This window comes from Lissotriton helveticus, chromosome 2_1 (assembly GCF_964261635.1).
Source record: "Lissotriton helveticus chromosome 2_1, aLisHel1.1, whole genome shotgun sequence".
Taxonomy (NCBI): Eukaryota; Metazoa; Chordata; class Amphibia; order Caudata; family Salamandridae; genus Lissotriton; species Lissotriton helveticus.
The window spans coordinates 2103990021-2104016249 of NC_136059.1; the positions used below are offsets into that span (position 1 = coordinate 2103990021).

The 26229-nt window shown below is 43.9% G+C and overlaps 1 protein-coding gene across 2 annotated transcripts in view; it reads left to right on the top strand.

The window, feature by feature from the left end:
- GALNT7 (polypeptide N-acetylgalactosaminyltransferase 7) overlaps window positions 1–13556 on the top strand; it is a 597040-nt gene extending 583484 nt beyond the window's left edge. For both annotated transcript variants that reach the window (XM_078677071.1, XM_078677072.1), the window contains exon 12: window positions 6512–13556. In XM_078677071.1, coding sequence (XP_078533197.1) covers window positions 6512–6649 — 138 coding nt within the window. In that variant the 3' untranslated portion in view covers window positions 6650–13556. The remainder of the gene's footprint in view (window positions 1–6511) is intronic.
- The last annotated feature ends 12673 nt before the right edge of the window (window positions 13557–26229 follow it).

The following is a 26229-nucleotide window of genomic DNA, read 5'->3' on the forward strand; positions in this document are numbered from 1 at the left end:
GATGCAGTATAGATAGGTAAGAGTATTCATTTCTTCTTAAAGTGGTAATTCAAGGAAAAGCGAGTAGGCAAAAAAACTGCAGAGCATATCCTTTCTCTATTACATTAGAATGCATGAGTTTTAACAAATCATCAAATATCTTTAAAAAGAAAAAAAGTTTCCCATTGGCATTATATCTTATCTTGTTTGTAACTGTTATTACTCATGTTTTGGCCCTCTTGGGGAAGAGGGGGTGCTGGAAAACCGAGGCATTGTGTTCTACAGAAATTCTCACTACTGAGGCACGGAGCAGACCATGTTGCGTAAACTAAGACTTTGGCTTCGCTCCACAAGGTTTGTTTTCACACCCACAGGTGACACAAGTGAACTTAGTTCTATGCACCAACCCTTGAAAGTGAAAGACAGGTTATTGTAGCCCTGCAGAACCTCACCCTATACACAGTTGAAGTGGTGTCAATGATTTTGGGTTGCTAACAGTCCCTACCATGGACGCTATGGTGATTGGAAACAAGTCTATTTAATTCTCCTGAATATAACACGTAGTATCAGCTTTCAGTAGAACGTACGATGCAGCAGCATCTGTGGTTGTCCAGATCTTCTCTGGCAGTATCTTGCACGATAATCTGGGGTGAAGGACCTCTACTGACAAGTGGTCGAGTGTCTGGCCTTTTATACTGTGTCTTATCTAACATGTTAATTTCTCACATAACTTCAGGAATGTCTGACACAACCTAATTGTATCAAGCTGCTAATCTAAGACGCATTCTTATAAACTAATAAGGCAAACATTTAATTCAATTCAGAAAATTGAATTCAGACTACACTGTTTTGGCTATTGATATCGAGATAACAAGACAGTTGTTCCAGACAGATATTGCGTCAGGTGTCTTATCAATGTCATTGTCTGAGTGACTTGTTACTTTCACAGGTTCTTGGAAAGATAAGGACAGACGACATCTGTGTCAAAGGGCAGACTTGATGATTCAGCAAAAATAGGGAAAAAGAGAGCCTTGGGCTCTCGGGCCTTATGGTCTTTACTTCAACCACTTAGTCTTATATCCGTATACCAAAATAGCTACTAGATATACAACACTGTGGCTGACTGGTTCAGACTGAAATTCTATTTTCTCCCTTTCCATTACCATGCAGCCTCACCATCCAAAAGAGCAGGAGTGGCAATTCCTTTTAGCTCTAGAGGCTCCCTTAAGAAGTATAATTATAAAACCAACAAGCAAGGGAAGCGGGCACTGGTTAATGGACAATGGGATAGCAGCCAGATTACTTTAGCATCTGTATATGCCCTTGTCCAGACTGGGAACACTTTCTAAAAGATACTCTGTGGGTCATTACCGACTTTGACTCATGTCCACTGATTATCAGGCGTGGGAGGGACTTTAATGTAGCCATGAATGCAATTCATGGTAAATACTGTGCTGGGAACTCAAAATGGTCATTTGAGGGGCAATCATGGGTAAATGATTTGGGCTTGATTGACACTTGGCACATTCAACATCCCTAAAAGTAGATTACTTCCACTACATCGTCGTGCACCACATGTAGTCCATAATTGAACTGGTTCTGCTAGATGAAAGATTAGAACCCTAACTGAAAGAGGCTGGTCAGCTCCTCTAGATGCTGTCCGAACATGGTCTATTGGAAACTACCCTAAAACGACAGTGGGTGGCTGGGAGACATCATTGAGGCACTTGGTACCTATAGTACAGTCTAAAGTACGAAGAACCTTACAGAATATATAACCCTGGGTGACAGTGGGGAACTGGAGAGGAGGGTGCTCTGGGGTGCACTAAAGGCAATCACATGGGAACCCTTGTCCAGGAGGCAGCAAGGTTTAAATGTATGCATGAACTAACCAGAGCTAACCTGGCTGTGGAGTTGAAAGAGAGAACCAAAAATATCCCATCTCAGAAGATCTGGTGGAAGGTGACTGCCATACAGGGCCAGCTCTCCATCCTAGAACTTGTCAAAGCACACTATATCCTTACAAGAACAGGAGTTCGCTTCCAAAAAGGAGGAACCAAACCAGGCACCGCATTAGTACACACTGTAAGGGCATACCAGACCCATAAGTACATGGGGTAGATACAGGATGAGAGTGGCACCCTATACTTCTCAACTAAGGGCAAGGTTTAGTCTTCCATACATACTACCAGACCCTTTACACTACTGACCACACTACTAAGAATGCACAGACTGCCTACTATTATTCAGTTTTGATTTTCAAATTTTTCTCAAAGGGTTCAAACATATTGGAGGGATCTATCACAGCATCTGAGATCTTGGCTAAATTAGACAACTGAAACCTTCTAAGGCGCCGGACTCCAATATGTTCTCTGTTTTCTTTTGTTTTTGAAGTGTTTGCACACTAAATACGCCGTATTCAGACACTGCTTTTTATCAATTTAAATACTGATAAAGGAGTCACAATGGGAATGTTTGATGCTATTATTACTCTACTTACCAAATGCAGCAAAATTCAACTGCATGCAAATGTTATCCCCCCATTTCACTGCTTAATTTGAATTTGAAGAACTTTGCTAATGTGCAAGTCTATTGATTAGATAAATTGATGACCGGGCTGGTACATTCGGACACAGGATCCTTCATACTCCATAGAATAGGAACCAGCAACAGCAGAAAGGCCCTAAATCTCATTGATATTGAGAGGAGGGTGGGGAAAGAGGTAGTCCTAGTGTCCTTAGATGCTGAAAACTCATTTGACTGGGTGAACTGGGGAACGTTGTTTAACTGAAACATTTTGGTTTGGCACAGAATTTCTGGGTTGGATTGTAGCCCTGTACTTCAAACCGTGAGATAAAGCTAAAGTCATAAGTCAGTTTTCAGCATATCTACAAATAAATAGTGGCCACTTCACTGTCCCTCCACCTTTCCCTCTCTTCTTGGAGCCCCTTCCACAGAAAATTAGAGACCACATACGATTAAATATATATCCTTTTACCAGGATACATTCAAAGTAACTGCCTTCTCAGACAATGTACTCCTCACCCTCACTGTCCCTATGTAGTCAGTACCAGCACTTTTCTCAATATTCGAAGAATATCAGACAGTGATTGGCCTCCGAATCAATAGGACCAAGTCTGGGATCTTGTGTTAGCAAAAAGTATTGCTTTTGCTAGGAAATTTAAAAATTCTAGACCTTTCCGCTGGACTCTAGATATTAACAGGTATCTAGCGCATGGCAAATACCCTGACTTGCACCAGCGAGAATTTTGAGCTCCTACATTAGGAGACTCAGTCAAGCTTGGCTGCCTGAAGACACCACACCCTTTCTTTGGTGGGGATGATTGCTACCCTGAAAATAAATCGATTGATGTGGATTCTGTATGTATTCTATGATCTGCTGCTGCCACTCAGGTGGGAAGAAATTACACAGTTGTAGGTGGTAGGACAGGGGACCAAAACGCTCCACAAAAGTACCCCATTTGTTACATTACTTCCAAGCATCGCCAATTAAGATATTTGATTGAGTGTTTGAGGGGGGAAATGATAAACAGGTGTGTTCCATCGATCAGAACTTGGCGACCAGCCCATGGATGAGGTCCCTTGGGTCCATAAGAACCTACTAGGCCATCTCCTCTATGCCACTCCTGTCACCTAAGCCACATTAGGGGTCTCGAAAGAGTGCCTTACCACTTTCCCATCACCCCTTATGCCTGATAGTTGGTATTTCTAAGGTCTAATCACTGATGGAGACACATGAGTTTCGGATCTGGAGGCAGAGACAGTGCCTCAGGTTCTGGGGTTTTTATTCTAAAGGCATCTGGCAACCATTTTAATTTTAAACAGAAGTATCAGATCCCTGAGACGAAGTGCTTTCATTATCTCCAAATCCAGTACTGGGTAGCTCAGAGTGTGATCAAGGAACAGCAATAGGGAGCTGGCACACTTTGAAAAATCTCTACCTCTGCTAAGCATGTAGGCTCTTAAATGTACTCGCTCCTCAACTCCCCAGCAAATGTGCATAGGTTCCCTTTCCAGATGCAATTGTAGAGGTACCTTAGTGTCTCCCTTGACACAGATCAGTCGCACAAAATATTCCTGCAAACCAATAATTTGACTTGACAGGCAAACGGTAGGGAGAGAATTTACAAGATCCTGTTCCTCTGGCTTCTTACACCTGCTGTTGGCCAGACTCACCCATAACACCTGCTGGAGGGGATGTGGTGAACTGGTCTCTCTGCTTCACATTATGCGGTCCTGCTCATGATTGGGGCAATCCTGCAACAGGTCTTTCTAGCTTTCTCTAAAGGTCCTGGTCAGGATGTCAACAAATTTCCAGAGTTTGGTCTGCTGGGCGGGCACATGTATGGAATCGATCCCCTACACTCTTGTGCAGATAAGCGAATATCTTACCTGCGACTAGAAGCAATGCAAAGCATTTTATCACTGTGTGGGACAAGAATTGTACGGTTAAATGAACTATAGCTACACCACATTTGAACACTGTTAAGGCACAAAAACATTGCATGTGATCATGCAGAAAAATCCTGTCAATTCAACAAACTGAGGAATACAGTTTTGTCATACTTTAATATGGTTTATAGAAACCTTACATGTCCACAATCTTTGAGAGCCCTAGACTTGTTTATTATGCTACTATATTCCGTTTTGGGGATATTGTCCCACTCAGACAATTGATATGATACATTTTACTTAATAACATGAATGAGTGGCAGGATTGAAGGGAGACTAGGGGGTTGGAAGTTAAGTAGGGAGTTTTGATTAAGAAAAAGAAAGAGGGTCTAAGGAGGGGGAAAGAAGATTAAGTTGATATGCCCACCTCGATGTTGTTAATTATATTCACTCAAATGAAAACTATTGAAACTAAAAGGAAAGAAAATACTGTAGCCCATCTTGCCAGATTGCTAATCCCGATATGTACTGCTCTGGTCTATTGTTGCCTCTTTTCATGGGGCTGGATGAAGCTGAAGCTCTGGTCTCTTGAATGTCTCCAGACCTGATCATGTTTCTACTGACTGAGGGTCTCTTGTTTCAATGGTCTAAGCCATTCAATTCATAAGGAGAGGCTGGTACTGACCTTGTCCTGAGTAGTAGTAACTGCAGTGTCTCTGGGATCTGGTTAGTAAGATTATAGCACCGCTTCTGTTGTGAACACTTCCTCGACCCAGTCCTTCTGAACTTGTAGGATTCCTTTATATGCAGTTCTTGTTTCCTGCAAGAGTAAAGTGTCTTCCTTCAAACTACTACCATATTTTCTTACATTTGATAACGTTACATATTCCTATTCCCCCACATGCATCAATCTAGGATTTTGCATTTCTTAAATAGCGAAAATTAAGGAATCGCTATTTAGGAAATGCAAAATCCTATGCATCAAGAAATCCTAAAAGTTTTTAGGATTTCTTAATTTTCGGAAATTGCGATTCCTTAACTGCGAATCGCAATTAAGGAATGGCATTACATTGATTCCTATGGGCCTAGAGGCCCATAGGAATCAATGCCGTTTTGCATTATTTTTTTTTGCACTCGCAATTTGTTGATGCATTGCAAGGGTGCAGTTAGGGGGGTCCAAAGGACCCCCCCCTGCACCCCTGAAATGTATTTTCAAGTGCATGTTTCACACACACATGTCCGAAGGACATGTGTGTCTGTAACATGCAAGTTTAAAAAATGCATTTTTTTGCTTTTTTATAAATTTTCGCAAATTAACACGAGGGTCAACCTCGTGTTAATTTGCACTTCCAATTTCAAAAATTGCAATTTTAAAAAAAATGATGCATTGCAATTAAGGAATCGCACAAATGCGATTCCTTAATTGCATTTGCATTTTTAAGAAATGCAAAAAATAGCGAAATATGGCACTCTGTTTGATGCATCCCAAAAATGTATTTAGGAAGTGCAAACGGCCGAATTTACCGATTCGCACCGTTTGCACTTCCTAAATAGGTTGATGCATGTGGGGGTTAGTGTGCAACGAAATGTTGATTTTACCCATCTCTACTATAGCATTTTTAGATTGATCAGAAATAAAGCAGTTGTTGAGTAGATAAATAAGACGCTGTGTCGTCTGTACTATTTGTCTTTGGCGTTTTTCTGATAAAAGAATACTTAACCTATAAACTCAGGTGTCCTTGGACACTGGATCAATGTGCAAAGAAAAGGTGAACGAGAGAAAGGGAAACTGGTATGTTAGTGCCCGACCAAACGATGATAACTTTCATAGTGGAGGAGGCTGTGGTCTTCCAACTGGCTACTGTATCTACTCTACTGAAGCACACAACGAATCCATATGCAATGTCCACATTTTCAATATTTATTCCATTGGTGGCAGCACAACGAGGGGGCCACCTAGTTGTGCAGGGGTGTGCAAGGACACGCATGTGCCCATATACACATGTGCATACGTGGCTCCGTATATTTTATTCGTTTGTTTTACATAACTGATCATTTCTTCTGTTCATTTTGAAACCAAGAACATTTATTCTTCTTCCGTCTGCATGTTGTCTTGTAGGACATACATCGATTTACTCACATTCCTACGGGGAAATGCCTGGATCGATCAGAGGTGCTGCACCAAGTGTTTATCTCGGACTGCGACGCCAGTAAGACTGGTCAGAAATGGGAAATGAACAACATTCTTAACGTATAGAAACGGAGAACGCCACACCTGCTGACACGTCAGTTTGTACAGGACTGCAAATAGCCTGAAACCTGCTGCAATAGATAATTTTGTACAGCTATGAGCCTGTAGCCTCCTGATTTTGATGAAGGACACTGGTGAACTATGATATTAAGATATCATTATCATCCTGCAGTTAATGTTTACAAAACTGCGTTACCTTAATCTTTGTAGATGTTTACATTGTTTTGTTTCCAGATGTTAGTAAATGGCCTTTTACCCTTGTTAGTAACAACAAGGTTAAAGGCACGTATTTGTCTTCTTTGGGATTTTACTCAGGGTCTTAAAGGCAGATTTTACACACTTGAACATGGTTTCAGTAACCAGATTTTCACAATTGTTGGTGATTGTCAACCTTTCCTACTGTATTCTCACTTGTTTTCATAACTTCTGAAGCACTGCCACGTGTTGTGAGTTAAGGTGGCCTTTTTTAGTAACATTACATTCTTGGCAGACAAATACAACAACATGTAGTGCCTCTATGATTGTTTTATCTAGGAATAACGAAAAAAAACAATGTACGAAAATGTTTGGGTTACTGACCAACAAAGGGACCGATTACCAATGATTACAGGCATTACACTACCAAAAAAGAGGCAGTTCATTTTCACAAATTGATGTAAAATGCCAGTTCTAGTATGCATGACTCTGCATAACTTGCTGGTTTATCTAAATCGACAGTATGTTGTCACACCCTGACCATTTCTTATAACCGTTGCTTGGAGTGCAGCTACTTGCTCAAGCAGTAAGTAACTTTACCTCTACATTTTGCCTTAGACACTCCTGTGTGCTTAAGACTTCTGATCCACAGTTTAGGACCTTTTTTACAACCCATGTTTGCTTCGGTGAAGCGCTTATACCTGCTTCACTTACCCTGCCTCATCCCTTTGATTACGAAATGGAAGACATTGTTAAGATGAAATGAACTAGACTGGCCTTCGTCAACGGACCCTGTGTATCTTTTACTTTGCATTCCAGGAGCTAGCCTCAAAAACAGTCTTTAAGAGATTAGACATAGGAAACGTGTGGCAAGCAGTCAGAAAGCTAAGCCCAGTGAGTGCTAAAGTCCCAAGTAATCCTTTCCACGTGTCACTGCTTCATAGCTTTTTGACCGAAGATATATTTGGGAGTGGTTTTCAACCTAGATTGTACATGTAACTTCTCAAGTTACATTTGCTCTTCAGAAGAGCCCAGCTTCTATGTGTGTGATGTCATCAAACGATTTATGAACGATGGTCAAATATGAAAATTAAGCGTTTGATATCACGGTGGCCATATGAATGCATCCCTCAATTGAATGTACCTTTTTAATAAATAGTATTACTAGGTTGACCCATTCGTAAGAAGCTTAAAATAATATGCAAGAAAATGTACTGCTTTGGCTGTCACATTTGGTGACCTTGACAAGTTAGTCCAAACCTGTGCCAAATACTGAGACTCTATAATGGTGGGAAAAGTCATTAGAATAATGAGCTGCTAGTACCTATAGTTATTCGAAATACTAATTGTAGGCACTAAAACACTACACATCCCTTTGAAGCATTTTATAATTTGAATGTTGTGAGAGAATAACCAAGACCAACAACTACTTACAGTAAATATTTTAACAATTTTGAACATTTTTTGTGATGTATGCATTGTAGCCATATAATTACTTGCTCTGTATGGTGTGACTTGTACCATCTCTTTAAACCTGGGCTCCACAGGTTCAGAAGCCAGACTTAATTCACTCTTGCCTTTCATTCTTCAGATTGAGTGGATTAGTACACGTTAATTATGGATAACAATATGTATGTAATCTATCTTCATAGCGCTTAAGTTAAATGCTTCCTAGAAGTAAATAAATTATATTATTTATTGCATTATTTTGGCACCTTTGTAGGTTTAAATGTTAGCCAATTCTAGCTGACAATGTAGATTCTACACAAGAAACCTGGTTTTATACAATTTTTTATGAGGCCTGAATTTTTAAATCCGTTTTACTACACATTGCAGAGCTAGAGAGGAGCATAGACACTAGCTCTCTCCCAACCTGACCTCTTACCCGATGTATAAATTTGAATCTAGACATTATATTCTGTTAGTAGGCACTTCTTCTAGGCATGCCGCTGCTGTACATCTAGACATGGTACAAACAGACGTCACTTTAGACTATACTTTAGACTAGGTTTGTTTTGTTTTCCCCCTTCAATTCTCTCTACGGTTTCGCTGCTTGTAAAGCTCATGTTTGCATTGCATCTCTCATTTTTTTTACATTAAACCAGAGACAAACCTGCATAGGTCCAAAATTGTCACCACCTTCTAAAACACATTTTCTGAAAGGAACTCTATCTAAAAGGGACGTAATATAAGAGAACAGGTCTTCCCAGCAGATTATGGTGAGGGGCTTCTGAAATTGCTATACTTGACAGCAATTCATACGCTGAATGGAGCCGGCTTGAGAATTCCTTCCATGCCCCCCTCACCCCAACGCATATTTCCCACCCATGCCCGGAAGGGACCTACATTTAACCCCTGCGGTCTTTTCTTTCATAAAGTGGCTTCATGGGTTAGATTGATTCAATTAAATGTCACCTACTGCATGAAGTGCTGCATGCGTTGTTCAGAAACATCACGCATTGTGTTCGATGTCAAGTGACCTGATTGCAGTGGTGAATTACAGTCCAGCTTGTACTTACCCTCATGATCAAAGCTGTTTGTAGGATTGTGCCGTATTGCAAAAGTGACTTGAACGAAAATGTGCCCTCTTGCCTGCTGGAACTCACAGATACGTGGACTCCTTGTTGAAGAGTGTTTTGAAAGATAATGGTCCAGTTTGAGGCTTATATCACAGTTGGGCCAGTTCTAGTCCATGAGCAGCTGTGCCACCTTTGGCTCGTCCTTGTCCGTTCCTGGTGGGTACACAGCCAGCAAGTGAAACTGTCATACTCATAAGTCTTGACATTTTTACTTCCAGAAAAATATTATTATGCATGCTATTCCACCTCACAGATAGGCCACCTAGGGTCACAGTTGTGCGGCAACAAGATATAAGAACCAACTTGAAATTCATTAAGGTTTATAGGAAAAAGTTCCAAACAACTGGCATGCATTTGGAGGAATGGTGTCTATGGAAAAACATTAGGTTTAAAAAAAAAAGCTGCAAATTATAATATATATGATAATATCCCTCTACTGTTCAGTGTCATCGAGGGTGACTCTTATTCTCTATTACAAACTTGTTATAGGACTGTCTGGATGATATTTGGCAACAGCACCCCACTAGTTGTCAAGTTGATTTAATAAACTATTTCACACACAACATAGCACCGATGAATTTATCAGTTCAGACATTTTGAGTCTTTTCTTTATTTTTAATGTGAATGTTAAACAAATCCCTCACCTGATCGACAAAATTAAGAAAAAAATCAATGAAAGAAAATGGTGTCCATAAAGAGGTTGCACTGATGCAGTTTCCAGTGGCACACAAGAAGCAAGCACCGCTGCCAGCTATTCTTAGGTAAACTTCATTGTCATCAAATCTAATTCTTTTCAATGAAGTGTTCGAGTTGGTCATATGTTCTTAATGTCCCACAACGTTAGAAACTTGAGGTACTTCTCTGTATGTGTCACACATAGACTGAGATCACCTATCGAAACACCTGCTAATTGTGAAAATCTCATTAATTGGCAGGAAAGGTCACAGATGTTACAGGAGATTGTGTTCTTGTTGTATGAGTGCAATAAAAACCCATGGTTAATTAGAGTTCGTGATTGAAGAGATTTTGCAGATAAGAAAGGAAAGGTCTGATTTTCAGGATCGTACACACCTTCATTCGTTAATCTTTCCACTTGAATTCTTTCAAGCATGCTAGAAACCTGTAACTTCTTAGAAATCTTTCCTTTGAGATCTCCATCCCAATAAAGTGCCATCAATCGCTTAACTCATTTTGCATCTAAACTCCTAAAATGTGATGCCAGCTCTTATTTCTGAACTCTAATTCTCTTCTATCTTTATGATTTTAACCTACTCACTCCACCAGATTGCTAATTCTTGCAGTCATAAACCGTACGTGCCATACTAAACTTTCCTCGCTTCCGATTCTTCTCATCCTTTCTACCGTGACAATAAGTACTCATATGTCTCAAGTTCTCTCTGCTACATTTTCCAGTTTTCCTTTTGTAATTGTGACATGAACATTGCTTTTCTCCTCACCCTCCTTATATTGTTCCTCAGGGTTTGTTGCTGCCCCCTACTTTATTGTATACAGTACCTCAACCCCCTGGCCTCTGCCACAACCCTTCTCCTAAACATTTAATTCTTTGTTTAAATGTGCTCGCAAACAAGCTCTAGCCATTCCCTTAACTAAACAATAATCTTAAATATCACCTTGCACTGCTAACTGTTGCATCTGTTCCCTTAATGCGGGGTAGATAGAAATAAAGTAGTCCCAATAAATGGTACTGTCTGCTTGCACTGATACTGTCACAAGTAAACCTTAAACGTCTGATCCATCAATACTTATCTATCCTAAACAACAAACCTCGCTAAGCGAGACAACCTTCCCTCCTTAAAAACTATCGAATGTTAACTAATATTTATGCTCACAATTCCATACTGTCCTCTTGTTAACATTTTTATTTCGAGCAGTCATCTTGGCTTTGTTACCGCATTCAACACAACTCTCTTAATTGTCAGTTTACAAGTGGTATTGGGGTTGTTAATTACCATATTTGTGTAGAGTGGTTTTCTCATCCTATTAAAATATGTGTGGTTAAATAACTGACTGCTTAACAGCTTCAGTCTACATCTCCCCATTTCCCCATTGTTTTTCCTCTCAGCAATTAAGACAACTGGTGCTTATAGCAGGTTGGAGGTAGTTACAAATTAAGTCTCTTGTGCATGTTTGAACTTAGGGTTTGTAGTCACAGTTGTGTCTCTTTACTTTCTCTTTTGCTTGCTCTTTTTCTCACGAATGGGGATAATGGAAAACAGTTGGACGTATATTGACATCCATAATGCACAACTGAATTATATTTTTAAGGCATGGACCTCGTTTTACAGTAAATAAACAAAAAAAAGTCACTTTGAGGTTCCTTCTCAGGTTTAATGTTTTTAATGAACATTATAAACCAAACTAATATAAGCAGATGTCTCCTAACAGATATCTTTGAACAAAGGGAATTTTAGTGTCAGAAAGAGAGAAACATGATTTGGTTTAAGCTGTGCGTCTGGTCTGGGGGAGTTTGAAGACCACTCTCGGGTCCGCTGCCTCACCGGAGGACTCATGTACCTAGTTTAGGCCCCATATAGAGTATGCAAACGTAAAAGTCAACTGAACCAAATTGAAGTCTTTGGACCAAAATCAGCAAGTTTCACCCCCTGAGAAACGTCTTACGACAGCAGACAGCTAAAAGCTGTCTGCAAGCTAGGCCTAAAAAGTGCTGGCATAAAAAGATGTAAAGAGGAAAATCCTGTTATTGTCAGAAGTTGTGTATTGCTATGAGAGATTTGTAGAAATAGAATGTGTTCATGTGATGTAAGCAGAACTCACAAAATTGATGGCTACAAAAGTGGAGAACATAGTTTAACCAAAGAATACCTCCAAATTATTGGCCTTGTATGTACGCTAAAAAATGTATGCTGTAGCAGGAGGACACATCAGTGAGTAGCGCAACAATGAAATTCTTACCGTTGGTTGAATAAAAGATGCCCTGCAACCAGAAGCTTCATGTGGTGAAAAATAATTGATGTCTCATCTAAAAGAAATCAACTATGCACTTGTTAAGACTATCTAGAAAAATGACATTTTCGGGGCCTTTTAATTTTGTGGATTTTTTGTAAGATGCTGTCAACATTCTTCAATGCTCCCTATAGTTTGCAATATTGTGTATAGTTTGCAATATTGCGTGTGCTAGGGACCTGTTGTTTTTTTCAAAAGTAAGATTTCTGGAATGACGGAAGAGCTCTAACTGGTGAACTGGAGAGACAATTATTTCTGGGAAAACCTATATTGCTGAGAAAAGACTGTGTTTGTTGAACAGGTAGTCCACCAGTGGACATATTATTAATGTACTTGTTTGTCTACTCAAATTTCATTATACATTTCCTTAAACTTATGTACGATAGAGGCAGGTATGCACTGTGGAGTCATTTACCTTTACAGTCTTATGTTTTGTTTGTAGACGAGTCAGGTATTGGAAAATTTAGCACCACTTTGATTTCTGCCGCTACATTCCCAAGCTGTACAAACAATATGAGTATTCGTTGAAAAAGATGTGCATTTTCTTTTTCTGTTGTCTTAGGTTTTTTTTCATTTACACACAGAAGTAATTTGATACTAAACATGTTAGTCTTGATTCTTGGTTTCAAAATAATGATAGAAAAACTAAAATGTTAAAATGTTTTATTCCCTTTATTACTTGTTTGTGTGTTATAAAGAACTTTCATTTTGCCTTGTTTCTGTTAATTTATATTGTGCTATGCATAGATAAAAGAAAGGTGGCAGACATTGTGAAGTATATGTATATATTTGAGATGGGTATTCTGTGCAATTTCAATGCTAATCCTATATCTGTGAATCTACATTTGTATCTTGACACTGCAATTCTAGTGGACCTCAAAGGCACTAGAAGCAATCGCTGTAAAACAATTATCCTGCTTAGATTAATGAGATTCCATACCCTTCCATTGTAAGGTGATAACATCACACTATGCATTTCTACATATATTTTATACGTTTGATTTATGAAGATTTTGATACACTGTATGTTTCTGTAGAAATTGTACAAATACAAAGGCATTTTATTAGGGATACATTTGGGAAACTTAATGTACATGTTAATATTGGGTTGCCTGTTTTTCTAGGCGCGGAAAATAAAATATTTTTATTTGTCATTGTTTTCTCTTTTGGTTTGGTCAATACACAATAATGTGCATTCTAATGACTGGGTGTTTATAATGACATTGAAATTGTGTTTTAAATGACAAGCCTACAGCTTCTTAATGCCTCTCTGCATTGTCTTGATTACCTTTAAAACTCAACAGCTTTAATAACTACACATTCCCTCTCCAACAAACGCCTCTTATTTGTATGCCTATTGTATGAATATAAATGCTGAGAACAGTACATGTAGTACTTATCTCGGCTTTGTGATACACTCGAGCAGGGGTCTTCAAACTAGGACGGCCTCAAGTGATCTCAAGGGGTGGGGGGGGGAGCTGGGAGTGGTGCCAGGCTCTAGCCAAAAGAAGCATTATGCTGATTAACAGTGCTTTGTTTTCAGCTGAAAAAAATCACTAACATCTTTTGTCATTTATATCCTGGCTGGGAGAAGGTGTCAAAAGGGAAGGGACTCCAAATATTCTTAAAAACCGACCTACTCCCATTTCTAATAATTACAATGTGGATACCTGTATAAGTTAGTAATGCATACCTGATCAGAATAGTAAATGTGGCAATCATGTTTGTGATTGCGTTTTTAAAACAGTAATAGATGGGGTGACCCTGATGGTTTTTTTACTAAAACACAGGGAAGGCTGCAATAAAAAAGTTTGAGGTCAACTGATCTAGAGATTTAAAATTAAGTTGCCCAAAACTGTTTCAACTGCTTTCATCATGCCCGGACCTACATTTTTATTGACCAACAAACTGCATTATTATATTGACAATTCGGTTCTCAAAAAGGATTGAAAGAAATTGATAATAGTCATATTAACGGGAAGAAATACCTTTGAACTTGTTGTCAAGCCAGTTCTTGGGTTCCTGTGGAATACAAGTGCAATTAGGAAATCCTTTTGACAAATATTGCCATAGTCTCTTGAACCATGGAAGGCAGATGCTATTACAAGCTCACTAAATTATCACGCACATTCTTTTTAAGTTTTGAAATTCAGATGCACTACTGCCTTGTTCACTGTTCTACAGGGACCATCCTCAGCATGCCTTATAAGCATTTTGGGGTCCACTTTTGGTGCTTAGTATCCCTTATAGAGACTTTTGTTTATCTGCCTCCGAACACATAGTGCTTGTGTGTTTCACAGTACACCAGCACAATTTAAACCTTACCCCCCTCCCCATTCAACCATCATAAGGGTCATCTCCTATATACATTGGGCATTTCTTCCCTTTAATGTTATCCTTCTTTCCAGATAGGAGGTAATGAAACTAGTGCCAGGTTCTTGACCTGGGTAGTTGTTTAGCTCTGGTCTACTAACTTAATTAGTGCTTTGGCATTTCTTGATGTTCTGCTTTCGATATCCATTGGCATGAAGGCTTACTGCCACTTATCTTTCAACTTTCTTGTTAAGGTTTAATTCAGTGTTGCTTTGGGTATCAGAGGCCCCTCTAATGCATTGGTTCATATCCCAATTCTGCCGCAAGGTTACCTTGGTCCTGTGCCTTAGATTTTGCTGCCTTTTTGTAAGCTTCATCCCTGGAGAGGATGTTTTACTGGTCGTGTTTTGGAATGCTTTGTACCCTTTTTAGGTAGAGCCTATATTTGCGAAGCATGCAGTATTCAGTATGGCGTGGAAGCTCCACCCACTCACTGTCCATCTTTTTCATTGTTTAAGGTCCTAAATGCTGCCTTCCGATTGGTTTTAGGCCTGTTAGTCCCACCTCATGATGGCCATTTCGTGATTAGTATCCTTCCATGGCTACTGGCCCCTTTACTTCAAATACTATTTTCTTCTCGTGGCCCCTCCTCCCGCAATCCGTGACTTCTGGGTACCCATCGCACTCCCATTCGTGCCTTCTTGCTCCCATTTCCAATGCAATAGGTCTCGCGTAAATGCAAGTCCTATTGCATTGCAAATGCTTGTTACCTATAGGTGTTGTTTATTTGCCAATTCAGACCACAGCCACGGCATTTACTCATCACATTGGTGGTTCTTCAAATGTCATCATCTTACCCCTTTTGTCGGTGTTGTGGCTAATTTTCATTTCAGTTTGCCTTCTGGAACATGTGTGCTTTAGAAATGATGGATCCATCTCTTTGAGGATTGGTTTCCAAGGAGGCTAGGGTCTCCCTTAGCATCCGTTTCCTGAAGGTTCTTCTTCCTCTTTATTGGAGGTGATAAAGATTCTATCCCTCGAAAGTTCTTTTTTTTTTTTTAAACTGTGTTTTTATTGCAGATTTAGAAAACATACAATCATTTGTTCCAACTGTCCCATCACTTACAAATGTCCCGTAGATATCGTGAATTAAGCATCACACAGCCATTTAGCCCACAGCCCGGAGGCCGGGCAGCGAGAGCCAAAAGGTGCTAAACATGGAAAAGCACAAAAGAAACAATGACTGCTCGGCAGGATGATCTAGTATCTGCTTTTCTTTATATCCCCATCCCCTGGTCCCAACAAATAACCTGTCCTATAGCTCAAATGGTAATTACTGGTAGTTACTGCAAGTATAACTTGGTGGCCCACCTCCAGCCATCTAGCCCCCTTGATTAATCGTCTCATGAAAACTAAACACAGTGTACCATCCCCTAAGTAGGGAAATAGTTGATCAATCGTACCACACAAAGAGCAACACACGCGGCCCATAATGGTCAATCCCCTCCTATACCAACATTAGGATCCCCAACTACCCCACCCATGCCCTCCCTCTTAACCGCTACTGGTGTGGGCCTGGTTCATTTACATCAACTTCTAAAAGGAAGAAACCTGCAGGATCTATACTCATCCATCTGTGTATCCCATGGAACTGCATTCAGAACCCTCCCTCCCTAGTCCTCTTCCTGTGCCTGACTGTTACTTAGTGTTCGTACTAGTTCCTCCCATGCTCATGCCATCTCCAGACTCTTCTCATTAGCTGTACGGGCTGCCTGTCGAAGTCTAACAGTACCTTCACTACGGGCCCATTTATGGAATTCGCTCGCCCATCTTTTACTTGATGGACCCTCCTTCGATTTCCAATGCCAGGTAATCGCTCTCTGGGCGTCTCCACCGGCGGGTGGAGACGGTGGCAGAGTCTCCATACCGCTTGCTGGCTCAAAACTTGCTCGATTTTGACTACTGTGCAGATATAGCGAAAAGCGGAATTTTATCTACTTTTAAAACTTGATTGTGATTTATATTGTGTGTTTCTTTTAAAACTTGACAGAAAGTCTGCATTGCCTCACAACCTCACCGCATCACGCATTAGTCGCAGGGCACTCTCTTCTCCGTATCGGTAGCGCCAGTAACCGCCTCCCTCCTCCCGTACTTACAAGGGGGTGGCAGGCTTTGACACCACTTCCGGTCCCACTAGGAGCGGTTAGCGCTCTAGTGGTTGCACGCAGGGCTATTTAGGCGGAGCACCAGAAGAGCTCGCTGCGGGTGGAGACGGTGGCAGAGTCTCCATACCGCTTGCTGGCTCAAAACTTGCTCGATTTTGACTACTGTGCAGATATAGCGAAAAGCGGAATTTTATCTACTTTTAAAACTTGATTGTGATTTATATTGTGTGTTTCTTTTAAAACTTGACAGAAAGTCCGCATTGCCTCACAACCTCACGGCATCACGCATTAGTCGCAGGGCACTCTCTTCTCCGTATCGGTAGCGCCAGTAACCGCCTCCCTCCTCCCGTACTTACAAGGGGGTGGCAGGCTTTGACACCACTTCCGGTCCCACTAGGAGCGGTTAGCGCTCTAGTGGTTGCACGCAGGGCTATTTAGCCCTCGCACCTTTCTGAGCGCGCAGCCCTGCCGAAGACCTGCCAAAGAGCTGCCCGTCTGCGCCCGTCCGCGACAGGACGGGGCCAGGGGCTCCCCTCTTTGCTCATCATAATATGGACATGGATGCGCCTATTATAAGGTACTCGGCACATGCTCTTCTTGCCCTGCAACCCCAGGAAATACACAGATGTACCAACAAACCGTTAGTCTGCCCTGGAGGGCCTTTTTCATGCTTAAAATGTGGTTTTCAAGCTACTCACTGTAATATAATAATTGGGCACCTTAATAATGATATAGTCATTCCAAATGGCTGGAAAAGCTTCTTACTTAATGTGAGGTCCCTCCCAAAGCATTACATGCAACTCTGGGACTCTATATACAGTACTAAGCCTGAGATCTGTTTCATAACTGAAACATGGCTTAAACCCCACACTATTCCAACTATCACCTTGGGAATACCTATGGGGTATAAAATTCTCCGCCAAGATCGACTGGAGAAAGTAGGAGGCGGGATCGCCATTGTTTATAAAGATAGTTTGAATATAAGGATCTTAGAACAAGCATTGCTACCTACTATGGAAATAATTATTTTTCATTTGAAAGTCAGCCCTAAGATTCACTGGAAAGGAGCCCTAGTGTATCGCCCGCCCGGACCTAATGCTGGGTTCTCTCTAGCTCTGACTGAACTTTTAGCTCCACACATGAAAACGAATGAAAATTTCATTCTATTGGGAGATTTTAACTTTCATATTGATGTTGCAGACCATCCTGACACTATTGCACTTCTGACAGATCTTGCTTTATTGGGCCTTCATCTCCGTAGTGGTGGCCCCACCCATTCTGGTGGCCACACTCTGGACTTAATCTTTACCACCCTTCCTAATGTCTACTGCCACTCTCCCAAATATATCTACTGGTCGGATCACAAAATGTTGGACTTCTCCTTCCTCCATCTACCTGAACCTATCAATCGATCCACCACGCAAACTATCAAACGCAGGCCATGGCATAAAGTCACTCCAGATAGATTCATCCAAGTCTGGAAACAGCCAGTCTTCACAAATTTGGATGACATTGAGACAGCTCTCTCAAAATTTGACTCCTCACTGATGGAAGCCATTAATGTTCTGGCTCCTCAGAAGGTAGTCAAACAACCTACCATAGCTAAAAGGGAAGCATGGTACACTGAGGCCCTTAAAATAGAAAAACAGGGGTGCAGGAAATTGGAGAAACTATGGAGACGATCACATAAGGAGGAAGACAAAGATCGTTATTTAACATCTATGACCTCCTACTATAAAAATATCAAAAGAGCAAGGAAAGTCAGTCTTACCTCCCAAATAACAGAGGCAGGTAACTCCACTCGAGAGTTATTTAAAATCATACAGACCTTTACCAACCCTGTAATATGTGAGAGCCCGGATGTTTTTACTCAAGATCTCTGTAACAACATCTCCCAGTTTTTCGAGGAAAAAATTGAGGGGATATATAAGAAAATTACGAAAATTACAGGTCCTCTAGAGACTATGGCTCCTGAGACCCTCCCCTCAACGATGACCCCTGACAAAACGCTCCATGCAATCCCAGAAGTTACTTTAAAAGATCTGACCACCCTTATTGGTAACATGAAAACTGGCTCCCCCGCTGATCTGATCCCTGCAAAAATGATTTCCCCCTTGGTGGAATCATTAGGCCCTACCATTCAGGAGCTCATGAATCTTTCCTTTGCCGAGGGACAACTTCCACAACCTTGGAAAGAGGCGGTTGTGAGCCCTATACGGAAAAACACCACCCTTCCCTGGTCAGAGCTCTCCAACCTTCGCCCTATTTCCCTCCTCCCCTTTATTAGCAAGCTGGCTGAGAAACACGCTAATACCATCCTCTCCAACTTTATCGAGGCGACAGGGGGCCTGGACCAATCACAATCTGGGTTCAGGCCCAACCACAGCACTGAATCTGCCCTCCTATCTGTGACTGATAAGATCAAAATGTCACAGGATAGAGGAGGGTCCATGATATTAGTGCTGTTGGACCTGTCTGCGGCCTTTGATACCGTGTCTCATAACATCCTTCTCAGCCGCTTGCAGGGAGTGGGGATTGGAGGCTCAGCTCTATCTTGGTTTGAGAGTTTCCTCTCCGGGAGAACGCAATCTGTCAGCTTGGGCCCCTATCGTTCCACCTCGAAGGCGCTCACAAAGGGGGTGCCACAAGGCTCATGTCTCAGCCCTACATTGTTCAATGTATATGTGGCCCCCCTTGCTGAGATTGTGCGGAAGTATGGGTTCATACCAGTTTCTTATGCTGATGACACCCAGCTCCTCTACCCTTTCAGCTCCCTTGGTCCTACAGTCAAGGAAAATTTTGCTGAGGGTATGAGGGCAGTGTCACATTGGATGGCCGCAAACTGCCTCCAATGTAACGTTGCAAAAACTGAGGTTATGCTCTTCGGCAGGGCGAGCCTTCTATGGTCTCCTGAATGGTGGCCGCTGGACTTGGGCCCAGTTCCCACATCAAAGCCCCATGTAAAAAATCTAGGGGTTAAGATTGACCAAAAACTGACACTCGTGCAGACTTTGGTTACTAGCCGCCTAGACTACTGCAACGGCCTGCTGACGCTAGCTAATGCTGATGCAGTAGGTCGTTTGCAGGTGGTCCAGAATAGGGCGGCTAGGCTGGTTATGGGTGTGCCGGCTAGGACTCCCTCTAAGCCTTTGTTGATGGAGCTACACTGGCTCCCGATACGGCAGCGCATCAGCTTCAAAATATGCTGCACGGTCCACAAATGCTTATATGGGAATAGCCCCAAATATCTCTCCCAATCTCTTGAACTGTACCAACCCAACCGCTCACTTCGCTCAAGCAACCAAGCACTTCTGAAACCCCCTGCAACAAAAAGAGCTAGGCAGGGAGACCGAGCATTTTCATCAGTTGGTCCTGCCCTATGGAATAAACTTCCCACAGAAATGAGGATGAATACCAATCATCTTGCCTTCAGAAAGGCGCTGAAAACACTCCTCTTTCAGGAAGCATTTCAGACCCTCTAATGCACTTTGTAGACTACGACAGTTTTTCTGGCTGGCAAAGCGCGGAGATACCCTTATGGGATTGATTCCAGCGCGATACAAGAAATTAAAATAAAATAAAATAAATGAATTTACTAGTAATTTTGTTTTTTTTTGTGTGAGGAAACCAGAGCAACAGACAAGTCGCCATGTCATAATCTACCTGCCTATCAGTAACTTCGTTAAGAAGAGCCCCCACTTCAGACCAATAGAGCCCTAGTTTCGGACAGTTCCACAGCATGTGATCTAGTTCCACATCGGGCATCAAGCATCTAGGGCACCCCGCATCCTGTACCTGGAAATATTTTCGGATCCTCCCTGGGGTAAGGTAAGCTCTGTGCACTTGCTGAAACCGAGCATTCCTGCACCCCTTCCACGTCCTTCTCAGGATATGACCCCATGCTGTGTCCGGGATGGGCTTCCCCACACTCGTCTCCCATTTTTGTTTGAGAACTGTCAATGGTTCCAAAGCCTCATGTAACATTCGAGAATGTAGGCAAGTGACCGCCTTAAACGTGCCTGCCGCCATCACCACATACTGGCAAGCCATCGTGGTTTTTGGTTCTGATTGCCCAGTCTTCCAATGCTTCCGTATCACCGTCGTTACAGCCATGTGCAAGAGGAAATTCCCATCAAGGAGGCCAAATTGGTCCTGCACCCCCCGGAAGGGTAACAACTCGCCATCAGCATATAGGTCGCCTATCATATGAAGCCCCATTTCTTCCCACTCCATGAGTGGGGACCAGTCCCCTCCGTGTGGCAGTGCTGTCAACATGCCCAGAGGGATTTCAGGTGCGTATGGGTGTGCCACTCCCGCCCTCTTCTGACTTTTATTCCAGCACAACCTTAGGGTCTTCTCCTCTAGGGTCAAGTCCCGCACCTCAAGCTGTTGCTGCATGATGATATACGAGAGAACATGCCTCTGTATTCCCGTCCCACGGGTCTGGTCCGGGCCCCTAAATTCTCGTGCAACATTCTGTGTAAGGATCTGCAGCTGCGCCGCTAGATAATAAAGTTCGAAGTTAGGGACTGCCAGCCCACCTTCCGATTTTGGTCTCAACAACGTTTCCAGCGCCACTCGTTGCCTCCCGTGTCCCCATAGAAAGTCAATGGTGAGCGTTCGTTACTCTCGAAAAAAACGTGGAGGTATCCATAGTGGCAGCGTACGGAAGTAGTAGAGCAAGCGGGGCAAAGCCACCATTTTGAGCAGCGCCACTCTCCCCACCACCGAGAGGGGAAGAGTTGCCCAAAACGCCATACAGCCTCTCAGGGCTCTTATACAGCGTCCTATGTTCCCCTCCAACAGGCTATCAGCACCATGATAGATCTGAACTCTTAAGTAGGTGAAGCACGATCGCTCCCAGATCAGCGGCTAGTGGCGGCTGGGGCATGTCCGCCCTCAGAGGGAAAATGCATGTCTTATTCCAATTAACTCTAAGGCCCGACAGCGTCCCAAATTCTGATAGCATGCCCACCGCTCCTCTTAGTGCCACTGTCGTGTCCTCCAGGAACAACAGCAGATCATCTGCATACAATGGAATGTAGTGCGGAATTCCACCACATACAAGGCCTCCATACGCTATCCCCGTCCTAGCGGTAACCGCCAATGGCTCAATCGCCAGAGCGAACAGCAGGGGCGAAAGTGAACACCCCTGCCTCATTCCTCTCCGTACCGGATATTCTGAGGATATTACTGAACCCAATCGCACCCTGGCAGTTGCTAAGGAGTACAAGACCGTCGTCCAACATCGAAATTGCACGCCTAAGCCGAATCTCTCCAGTACCCTATCTAGGTACTCCCATTCCAGGCTATCGAACGCCTTTTCGATGTCTACGGACAACACTGCTGGCATCATATCCACACCCAGGTCGCTCCCCAACCCTCGTATGAGGCGGCGGATATTTATCGAGGTATTCCTAGTTGGAATAAACCCTGCTTGATCCTCATGGATTAAAGCAGTCATGTGGGGTAGTAGCCTCGTGGCCAGTATGCGGCTCAATATTTTATAGTCCACCGTCAACATAGATGGCGGTCTATAAGAGGTCACATCACTGCTCTCCCTCCCAGGCTTCAACAAGGGGACGACCAGAGCTTCTCTCATGGACTGTGGTAGGTGGCCCTGCTCTACCGCTTCGTTATAAACCTTCAACAAGTGGGGCGCCAGGATGTCAATGTATTTTACATAAAATTCTATGGGGAGGCCATCCACTCCTGGGGTCTTGTTCCGGGCCATCTGCTTGATCGCTCCCCTTACCTCGGCCAAGGTTATAGCCTCCTCCTCTTCTAACTGTGGGAGCTGAATCCCTGTCAGGTAGCCCTCTATGTCCCGCATTTCCGCTTCCAAGTGACTTTGATAGAGTGTCGTGTAGTAGCTCAAGAAGCGCGAGAGGATCGCAGTCTGGGAATAGACCATTTACGCACGCTCAATACCGGGCACCCTCCTGACTCCGGGTTCGCTAGTCTCGCTAGCAGCGTGCCCACCCTGTCCCCTTCAGCATGAACCTTCATCAAATATTGTCTATAATCATAGCTCCGCAATCTCTCTGTTTCCGCCGCCACTAGTTCTTTAGCCGCTAAGAGCCACTCCTGCAGTTCCTTTTGTTCTGGTCTCTGCCTCTCTATCTCCCGCAGTGCCTCCTCTGCCTTTTTAACATCAGCTGGTACCACCGTTCGTTCACCTGAGTATTTACTAATGCACAACCCTCTCACCACTACCTTAAATGCGTCCCATTCTATACCTCTAGTAGATGCCGACTCTTTATTTACAGTGAAATAGCTTTCAATGCCATCTCGAATTTCGGAGCTAAAGACCTGATCTTCCAGGGTGTCCGGACGTAATCGCCAAGTGGGGATCGCGGCCCTCATACGCTGCCACTGAAAGGACACCAGCTGAGGATTATGATCGGATATGGTCCTGGCCAAATATTCAGAGCGTGTTGCCAAAGATGCTAAGGAGTGGCTACATAAGACAGTGTCAATTTTAACATGCAGTTCATGGAGCGCGGAAAAGAAAGAATAATCCCTATCCTCGGGGTGGTGCCCCCTCCATATGTCAGTCAGCCCCCACCTATCTTGCCAATCCGCCCTCTGCTTCGCAATCCTGCGGACCTGGGAATCAACCAGTGGTGGGTGTGACCTGTCCAGTGTTATCAGTGATCGAATTAAAATCTCCCCCCATTATCACCTGACCCGCCAAAAAATGTGCCAATGTTCCCGAAATTTTGTCTAAGAATCGGGGCTGATCCGTGTTCGGGGCATAAATGCTGCAGAGCACCACATCCCTTCCATACAATCTCCCTTCAACCTCTACATATCTGCCCTCCGGATCAATAACACTATCTGTGGCTTGGAAAGGAATCCCCGCTCTCACCCACACCAAGACTCCCCTGGCAAACGCAGAGTAGGCAGTGCCAAACACCTGGCCCCGCCATCGCTTCTGCAACGCAGTACACTCCTGCTTGTTAAGATGGGTCTCTTGAAGCATCGCTATCTGGATTCCACGGCGCACCAAATATGCATGCACCTTGTGGCGCCTGGACATAGTATGCAATCCACGTACGTTCCATGTAACACATTTCAATTCAGGTAATGTCCCCATTGCAAGATTCCCTTAGTGTCTCCTCCCTGTGATTTCGCCAGCCCACACCAGAACCATCAAACCCCGAACTCTCAACTCCCTGAATAACACCCATGACCCTCCCCCCCCAGAACAGGACCCAATAACACATTATCAGTCCCCATCCAAACTTCCTCAACAAATCACACAGTACTATCCTGCAGTAGTCACTACAGGCTGCCTTAAGGGCAATGGGAAGGTGGTCCAGCCCCAACAGGTGGCAGCCCTTGCCCCAGCCCCCCGCCCCTCAATCCTCCGCAATAATATGGCACAGCTTTAATGTTCACAAGCGTTACCAGATAGTCCAACATCACCAGGTTCAGTTCTCCAGCAATGACCCACACGAAGGCTGAAACAACCTACAAATCATCGGCTGTTCTGGGAGTCACTTGCGGGCCCTTGGTGCTGTCTTCGTCCGATACCTCAGTGCCCGAGTGTCTCTTGTTCTCATCGGAATCCGTTCCCCTAGTCGAGTCCTCCTTCTGCGATCCCGTTATCGCCGCCGTTGCCGCCAGAGCTCCTTGTTTGTCAGCCGCTAGTTGTGAGAGCTGTAAGGCTTGTTGGGTTCTGCGTTTCTTGCGGAGACGTTGTGATTGGCGCATCCGCGGCGGTTTAGACTGTCCTCTGTCTCCCTTGCCCCTAGGATCTGTGCCTGCCCTGTACGATTCGAGCCAGGACCAAGCTTCCTCGGGCGACAGGAAAAACTGTGTCGAACCATCCATGATCACTCTTAATTTGGCCAGGAACAGCAGCGAATCTTGGATCCCCTCATCTCTAAGCTCTTTTTTAACAGCCAAGTACGAGGCCCTGCGTCTTTGTATCTCTTGAGTATAGTCAGGGAAAATCGTGACAGTACAGTTCTCCACCTTGAAAGGCCCTGTTGAGTGTGCATTCTGAATCAGCAGATCCCTATCCTTATAATGAAGGACTCTGGCCACTACAGGTCGGGGAGGGCGGCCCGGCAAAGGTGGTTTGGCTGGGACCCTATGTGCTCTCTCAAGTGTGAAGAAGGAGGAGAGACCCTCCGGGGCAACCTGAGTTTTGAACCAGTTTTCCAAATAGGCTATCATCTCTGTTCCCTCTATTTTTACCGGCAGGCCTACAACCCACAAGTTGTTACGTCTATTACGGCTTTCAGAATCTTCTGCCTTTTTCTCTAGTGTCGCCAGGCGCTTCAACGCATCTTCCAGTTTGCGTTCCACCGTTACCACCGCCGGTCTCCAATCTCGAATGGCCGATTCAGTCTCTTTAACCCTGTCAGCCAACTTTGAGTGGTCCGCCCTCAGGAGTCCAAGCCCCGTCGCGACTTGTGTTGTTATGTCCTGATGAAGGGAGTCCTTCGTCGCCGCTATGGCGTCCAGGATTTGATCTAGGTGCTTATTCAGCCTCCGCTTCGAAAGCGTGCCCTTATTGTCATCCCCTTCATCATGGGCGTCTACGTGCTTCACAGTGTCGTCTTTCTTACTTTTGGGTTTCATTGTAAGTGATAAAGTGGTCTACTGCTCCGCAAACTGACCTCGTCCTGCGCAATAACACCAACACCACAGTCTGCGCAGACAAATGTTTGAGTCGTGCGCAACCAATTAGATCCACAAATCACACGGCTTATGGCACCCTAGGTCTGCAGCCCTGCATAGGTCGCGTTTACAGCAAAGAGCACCGTCTGTCCTTCCACCTAAATCCACAACTAATGGCAGGATATCCTCAGGCGTGCTGGCTCATCATTAGCTCCTTACGGTGTTTTCATAGGCCCCAGCACTCTACCCGTTATCACGCTCTCTGCCAGCCGTACGATACCCCCTCTAAGGTATCTGGACCTCCGGGCAAGCACTCAGTGACTCCCACATGCCTGAACTCCCATCGCCGCCCACAAAACAATAGCAGGGTATGTCCCAGCTGGCCGTTGTCTGCCCCCTCCGCTCCCTCTGTACCAGCGATCAAGGCATATCAGGCTGGGCCTCGCAGTCCACTGCGTCCCGCTATCAGGCGGTGTTGTGGCCGAGCACCAACGATCCCCGGCTGTGCGGCGCTACGGGCCTGCCCCCGCCCCCACCTCCGAGGCGCCGGGACCAGGCCCGCACCACCCCACTCACCAGAGGTCCCAGAAAGAGTCCACCGTCCGCCACACGTCCTCCAGTCCGTTCTGTGGGCCTCGCAGCGCTCGTCCCGCTACACAACACCCACCGGGTCATAGAGCCACTCAGCCAGCTCCTCAGTGGGTGCGCGCCGTCC